We start from the raw sequence: 7,909 nt of genomic DNA, 5'->3' as shown, positions 1-7,909 counted from the left end.
AAGGCTCCAACATAAAATGTGGAAAAAAGGGGTATGAATACTTTCGAAAGGCGCTGTATGTACATATGTTTTTACTTTATATGAACTGTGTATATGCGATTTTTGGTGGGCTTTTATTTTAGAATTACACATCAGACAGTTCTGAAATGGTGGACACCATGAGAATGTATGCTATCATATGCAACAAGCTGTTTTGTACAGCTAAAAATAGCTGGAGGTGGATGAGACCGGAAGCCACACCCATAAAATCTACAAATGGACATAAATTGACTTACCCCTGTATCATCCAATATTAAGTTTTAGAGGAAAACATTCCAGGATTTTTCTCCATATAGTGGACTTCAATGGTGGCCAATGAGTTGGAGGTCCAAATTGCAGTTTCAATGCAGCTTCAAAAGGCTCTACACAATTCCAGCCAAGAAATAAGGGTCTTATCTAGCAAAAAACATCTTGTACATAGTAGTTTCCATTAAAATCCTGGTAAAGAAGCTGTGGTAAATGTTTAAATAAGGTAAACATGGTAAAATGTTGTTTGCAGTTCTCTCATTGGGATCTTAAAAGATGCAGTGATTTATAAAAACTCAGTTTACATCAATCAACCTTTATTTGTTTGATGGTTAATATTCAACATTTACAAATAAAAACTTTAGTTGCAACATTCAAAGCTATGAACTGGTTACATTTTCATATAAACACCTTTTGTACAAAATCTGTAACACAGGCTATATGGAATACTTTCATCCCATCGTATGATATAAAGTACAACTTTACAAGTTCAAAAAATTGAACAGAAAGAGTATAATCCATAAAAAGGAGGGTGAAAGGAGAGAACAGGACAGGAGAAATACAGGCGTGACTAGAGTTGAAGTCCTACGACTTGACCATTGGCAGTCTATCGAAATTACAAAATGTGATTGCCGAAAATGAGCAACTCTCATAACATGGCAATATGAGAACATAGCTGCAAAGCCGTTAATAAAATTACAGTGCCCATCTTTAAGTATTTTGCAATCATTCCAACGTTAGTTCGATTCTTCACACTTGTTTTAGGTTGCCAAAAAAATACAGCATATTGTACTTCGTATTTATCTACAAAAACGCAATGATACAAGAAAATCACAGGGAATATTTCTGCCAAGAACAAATTTGATCAAGTACAGACCATTTCAATTGTCTATACATGATTTATAATGTAAACTAACAGCCGTGATTCACAAAGGCTGCTGCGTGTTTTGAAGTTGCATTTTAACAACTAAATATATCAAATAGTTATAATCCAATATTTATTAAAAGATGTGGGCTGGCAGTGAAAAAGCTGTTTGTTACTATCAATTTTAGGTCAAAATGTGGCAAGTTTTCTTTCGTGGGAAGGGATGTACTGTAGCAACACACTCACATGGCGATTTGCAACCATTTTAAATTTACGCTCAGTGACTTTCATGCTTTTTACGAAAAATACATTTTTGTAAGATTCACATCATATGAATTAGACTTCGGAAATGTCCAAAATCAGCTGTTTTGTTGAACACTTGATCACATTGGCTTTGTTAGAAAGAAAAATGAATGTTTTAATGTTGTGTTTCCATGGTAAAAAAGAATTTTTTTTTAATGAAAATGTGATGTAAAAAAATTAAACTTTTTTTTTTTTTTAGAAGAAGAAGAAAACAAGTACTAAAACAATATAAATGAACATCAATTCCACACAGCTTTTCCTAAACTTTGTGTTTATCATCTACAACCTAGAGTCCAAATAAGATCCCAAATTGAATTTCTGACCGTAATGCGAAAAGTTCTGTCAGATTTAACATTTAAAGGAGAAAGAAAAACAGATTAGGTCTAGCCAATATTGTTTGGAAGTGACTGCGGCGACGCAACCTGATTTGGGATCAGGCTGCTGGGAAAAGTCATCTCAGAACTAGATGATGTTTGTTTCTATCACTCTCTGCAAACTACAATGGTTATATTGCTTTGTACTGCTCATGCCCCATGCAGTCTTGATCTACGCCTCTGCACACGGTTTTTAAGAAGCACATTGTTGAGCACTAGCGGTCACGCTAACTTCAGTTAAGCTTTCCTAACTACTCTCACTGACAAAGAAGTTAATACTGTTTGCATCTTTGGCACAATACTCGGAGACCACACAATTTCATCACATTGGCACATTTAAACGGTCAGGCAGTTTCGGTAGATACGAGGCTACATTAGAAAAAAACCAAACACTAAGAAATATGTAGCACCTTTTAGCCATTCCAGAAAGTACAAAGCGGTTAAAACGGGACGCAGGTCTAGCTGTACGCCTCGGTTTGTGACCAAAAAAAACTGCTGTAGTGTGGAAAGTAAAGCTGTACAACACTGATTTTGTACTTCTATCAAAAATACCTTGCTAGCAATATGTTTCAGAGCACTCTAAATGGGATATGGACCTGCCAGATCTTCAGATTTTGCTGTAAATTACATGCCATTTCAAAGCGTACATAATCTCTTCATGGCTTTTCTACTACATTTCATTTCTAGCCGTAACTGCATATCAGAAGGACTGCGCCGAGATGGCCGGTTCAGTTCATCGGTGAAGAACAGTTCTGAGCTGCACTTTAGACTCGGTCTAAAGAGCCGATCCACAAAATAGTCACTAAACCATCAAATATGCAGCTTTAAAATGAAATAAAGATGATCTACTTAATATCAATTAACAAAAAAGGAAAACATTCATCACGGGAGCATTCCGGTTCACTTTCAATTCGATTTTAGAAAACAAATTGCGAAATTAAAAATTAAAACATATGGTGGATTGAGAGTGACATATAATAATAAATAAATGTGTCAATAGATAAAAAAATGTTAGAAATAAATCAAAAAAATTGTGTATGTTAATAAATACAGTCCAAAAGTCCAATGAATTTACTTGCGTATTAACATTTAATTAAACTAATCATTTAGTATAAAAATTAATTTTGATAACATAAATTAAAGCCCTCGCACTCGGGCTCACCTCCTGTCCGGGATGCTTCAGGATGCAAATATAATGTTGCCGTCACAAATCTATAAAAGGAGTTTGTTACAGCGCAAGACGTGGCACTTCCTGTTGCCAGCAGGTGGCGCTATGACTACAACTGAATATGGGCATGTAGATCTCTTCAGGTCAGGACTCTTAACAAACATGTTAATTTTGGTGCAGATCGGACATTGTATGCCTGAATTATAACAACTTCCTTTTTCACGGCGAAACATCGAAATTTGTCAGACGGATACATCCTTCAACGAAAATTCAAAATTTTCACTATTTAACGTCACAAAGGATTTTAGATTACACTGACCAAATCTGGTGTTGATTGGTTTAAATCTCTAGGACTTTGTTTAAATACAACGCCTGAAAATGGCACAAAACTTGCTGAAAAAATAAAAGACTTCCTGTTGGGTTTCGGACTTCGTACCAAGGGACTTTTTTGTAGGTATTGGTGTGTTCCATGTGTCTACCAAATTTTGTACATGTATGTGTAACGCAGCTCGAGGGGCACTTTGTTGAAATGTTATAGGTGGCACTATTGAGCCATTTTGCCACACCCATTTCTAAAACCCTTATCAGATGTAAATTTTCGCCACTTCCGGGATGTGTGCAAAATTTCATGAGTTTTCGAGTATGTTTAGGCCCTCAAAAATGAAATTAATTTTGGAGAAGAAACTGTGTAATTCCAATAGGGCACCACCAGTGCTTGGGCCCTAAATATGATATATTATATTATTATAAGCATGAATGAAATGTGTCAAATAAATAAATGAACAAATAATATTATGCAAAAGACTTTGATGTGTTAATATTCATCTCATTTAAAAGATATTTCTTGATTATTTAATGACATATAATTTATTTTTCAATAAATAGGTATATTAACTATTTTTATATAGTATAAATAAAGCATGAAATGTGCATTGGACTTTGACATATTTATTGACATATTTCTGAATTACATTTTTTGATCTATTGACATTTTAATTTATTCTCTTCTTTAAAAGATTTGAAAGATTTTTTTATAAATATGCCACTCCCAATCCTCCACATAAATACACCTCCTTGCATTTGAAAACATTGCCAATTATGATACATAACCTACAGTTATTTTACAGTAAACGGCTGCAAAAAATGTGACGTAGTCCAAGTTTCCGGTTTCTGCTGACGCGCTACAGCTGAGAGACCTTCCTGGGTGTGGGCCGGTGACGGGGTTCTGAATTAATTCGCTGCACGCGGTTCAGTTGGGGTTTGCCGGTCAGGCTGGGGTTGTCGGTACTGGGCGGCACTGACAGACTGTGAGGCAGTGGCGTCGCTCGCCGGGGATTGTTCCGTTCATAGACGCTGTAGGGTGGAGGAGTCTTGCTTCCCCGGCGAATGGGCACATCTGTGGGCACGGCGGGGGGTAGAGGAGGGTCGGGCGGCGGGAGGTCAATTCCGCATGTTTCAGAGACGCTGCAGCGGCTGAGGGATGAGATCCCGCTGCTGTAGCTGCCAGAGCGGGCAGGGGAGTGAGACGCCAGGCTCCCCATTGGCAAGCCGTCGGTTGGAGAGGGCGTGAGGGGAGGGACCATTGACTGCAGAGCAAAATCAAGGACAAACTTCATTAGATACACTAACATATCACAAACTATTAACAAAGGGTGACTTAAGCATAAACTAGTCACCTTCTGAGGGGAACGGGCAGTTGGCATGGGAGACAGTGACCTCACGTTCTTGCACAGAGATCCTACACAATCACACACAGAGGGACAAAAGGATGTGTCATTGAGCTGTACATAACCGATTTAAGTGTAACGGCTGTTATCTGACCACAGAAAGCTGAAATACCTGTCTCAGGTGTGGGGAGATTGGGTTCACAGCGTGGTAATGCTGAATCCACTGGAATTTGGAATGGAATCATCCTCTGCAAAAAATGTGGTTGGGTGGTTACTTACATACTTGAATCAAAGAGTTCACTGTTTTAGTAACTTTTTTTTTTAAATATGGTCTCTAGATTTGGCTTGTGTCCCTCTTTCAATGTAAGTTTAAAAGAATTTGAAATGTCATAACGCTCAGTTACATATTCAATTCTCATTTCCTGAAGAAGGAAATGGAAATGTTACATCAACACTGAAGTCTCATTTGGGAGCCCTAATCACCTGTGCATTACAAGAAATGGCCAATGACTATTGCTGAGTGGAATTTGCATGCCAAGCCACTCCCCGTACATATGGGTATACAAGATGGCAGCCTGCATCCACTCATTTAGGTCTGTGCTGAGAAGTTGAGAAACATTCCAGCATTCAGTGCTGTTCACGGGAGTGTCATGAGGGACGTAATGTCTCTGTTCCCTCCTACAGGGAATGAGGGTTATATATGTAGCCAAGATGTTCCCTTTCCATCAGTCATGTTCAATGTTACGTCAACACTGACATTAGAGGTCCCTTTGAAAAGTCCCACAACCAGAATGGTGTTATGAGAATTGATGGTACAGGTGCTGGCAAGCAAGCGTGCCAGAACAGATCAAGGGGAATCACATGTATGGGTACCTACACTGTAAAAAATAAAAAACACAATTTGTTGAGTCAGCTTAAAATAATTTGTTACCCTGCTGCCTTAAAAATTTAAGTTCAGTCAGCTAAAATAAGTTTATTCAACTTGAAATGTTAAGTTGTACTAAGTTACAACTTAGATTTTTGTGTTTGCTAAACTTAACAGATGGGTAAGTAACCCAGCTGCCTTAAAAATGTAAGTTGATTCAACTCAAATATCTAAGTTGTCACTTAGTATAATTTAACATTTCAAGTTGAATAAACTTTTTTTGAGTTGACTGAACTTAAAATTTTAAGGCAGCCAGGTTACAAATTATTTTAAGTTGACTCAACAAATTGTTTTTTACAGTGTAGTCCAGTATAAGGAGTGACTAATTCAACCCAAATACTGGACCCAGCAACAGACTCCTCTGCAAAGTCTGAACACCACCAGGTGCTGGAGGAATTTGGGGTTCACCAGACAGGGAACTTACTGGAAGAAGGTAAGGTGCATGTATCTTAACCAAAGGAATGGCCCTGCAAGCGAGACACCAAGCTATTCCTCCCACAAATTACCGGTTCACACCCAACACACGGGAGGAAACTGACACAACCTGGAGATTCTAGAATCTTGCAAAGGTATTAGGTGTCACCCAGCCCAAAGCCCTGCTGATGTCTGCTAGAGAGGCACCCGTGCACCAACGCCCAGAAGGAGGCAATACTCTGAGTGGAGTGAGCTCTAACCCCCAGGGGGCATGGCTTGCCCTGTGTCTGGTTATCAAGCCAAGGTGATAGCATCCACGAGCCAGTTGGCCAACCTCTGTTTGGAGACAGCCTTTCCCTTCTGGTGACCTCCCAAAGAGCTGGTCAGGACAAAGTGCAAGCGGGACACTGCAAGACGAGGGCTGGATCTACCTCTTCTAATGGTGGCAGGTGTCTGCACCAACAGCCTTATGTGTGCCGACATATGGTGCAATTGCACCTCGGGTGTCCTGAGATCAAATCCCACCTCGTGGACCTTTCCTGATCCCACCCCCCCTCTCTCTCTCCCACTCACTTCCTATCGTATCTCCACTGTCCTGTTGTTTAAAAAAAAAAAAAAGAAAAATTCTGAAAATGCCAAAAATAAAAAAAGAAAAAAAAGGGTAGCTGTTGCAAGTTCACCACCTGATCCCAAAAGGGAGTAGTGGCACATAACCAGTCCTGGGTGTTAGGGTAACGTGAGAATCAGCCGACTTAAATTCAAGGCACGATTCGTTGACCGAGAATGCCTGTACATCTCCAACACACTTAATGGAAGTGAGCATGACCAGGAGCACTGTCTTTACTGACAGGAAGTTGAGGTCAACAGAGTCATGTGGCTCAAAGGGGGCTCTCCATAATCCTGCGAGGGCCACGAGAGATCCAGAGAGGGCATGAGGTGCATTCTAGGAGTATTTAATCTCCTCACACCTCTCAGGAACCTGATGATCTGGTTGTGCTTGCCCAAGGATCTTTTATTGACTGCATTGTGATGTGTTGCAATGGCAACAACATACGCTTTCAAGGTAAAGGGGGAAAGCTCCAACTTTTCCTGCAGGAAGGAAAGCATGATGCTGGCCGGGGATCTTTAGGGGTCCTCTCGACGAGAGGAACACCAATCAATGAACAGACCCCACTTCAGAGCAAAGGCCTGCCTAGTAGAGGGGACTCTAGCCCAAGTGATAGTGTCTATTAAAGTCTGTGAAAAGCCACTGAGGTCTACCACATCCCATCCAGAAGCCATACATGCAGGTTCCATAGATTGGGACATGGGTGCCAAACAGTGCCCTGCCCCTGAGAAAGAAGGTACTTCCTTAGGGAGATTCTCCAGGGAAGAAGCATGAGATCGGAAAACCAGGTTTGGGTGGGCCAGTATGGCGCAACCAACAGGACCTGCTCTTTGTCCTCCCTGATTTTGCACGAAGTCTACGCAAAGACGCTCATTGGGGGAAATGCATACTTGCGCAAACCACGTGGCCAGCTGTGCGCCAACACATTTGTGTTGAGGGGGGGGCCTTGGGCAGAGAATAAAACAGCTGGCAGTGGAAGGATTCCACGGGACAGCACCGGCACCTTCATCCGGGAGCACGACTGCTATGCTGCGAGGGGCAGGACTTCCAGATACATGAGCCAGCGATCGTGGCTGTCATGAGATGTAAAAAAAAAAAAAAAAAAAAAAAAAAACTCTAGTCTGCATGTTTCAATAGTAATTGGCCATTTCTTTGGAAAGCTCAGAGGTGATTAGGGCTCCCAAGCGAGACCCCTAATGTCAGTGTTGACGTAACGTTGAACATGACTGACTGAAAGGGAAAAATAAATTCTTCAAGTATAAATATTGAAGCCACACCATACATTATTTCCCACTGAATAC

The 7,909-nt window shown here is 40.4% G+C and overlaps 1 protein-coding gene across 2 annotated transcripts in view; it reads right to left on the bottom strand.

The window, feature by feature from the left end:
* Positions 1 to 1,718: 1,718 nt before the first annotated feature.
* dock4 (dedicator of cytokinesis 4) overlaps positions 1,719 to 7,909 on the bottom strand; it is a 97,346-nt gene continuing 91,155 nt past the window's right edge. For both annotated transcript variants that reach the window (XM_051100211.1, XM_051100212.1), the window contains 3 exons: positions 4,835 to 4,910; positions 4,672 to 4,733; positions 1,719 to 4,581 (listed from right to left, as the gene is read on the bottom strand). In XM_051100211.1, the coding sequence (XP_050956168.1) occupies positions 4,177 to 4,581; positions 4,672 to 4,733; positions 4,835 to 4,910 (543 nt within the window). In that variant the 3' untranslated portion in view covers positions 1,719 to 4,176. The remainder of the gene's footprint in view (positions 4,582 to 4,671; positions 4,734 to 4,834; positions 4,911 to 7,909) is intronic.

Source organism: Labeo rohita, chromosome 25, assembly GCF_022985175.1.
Source record: "Labeo rohita strain BAU-BD-2019 chromosome 25, IGBB_LRoh.1.0, whole genome shotgun sequence".
Lineage (NCBI taxonomy): Eukaryota > Metazoa > Chordata > Actinopteri > Cypriniformes > Cyprinidae > Labeo > Labeo rohita.
Note: the sequence above shows the minus strand (reverse complement) of the source record. Positions and strands in the feature narration are given on the sequence as shown.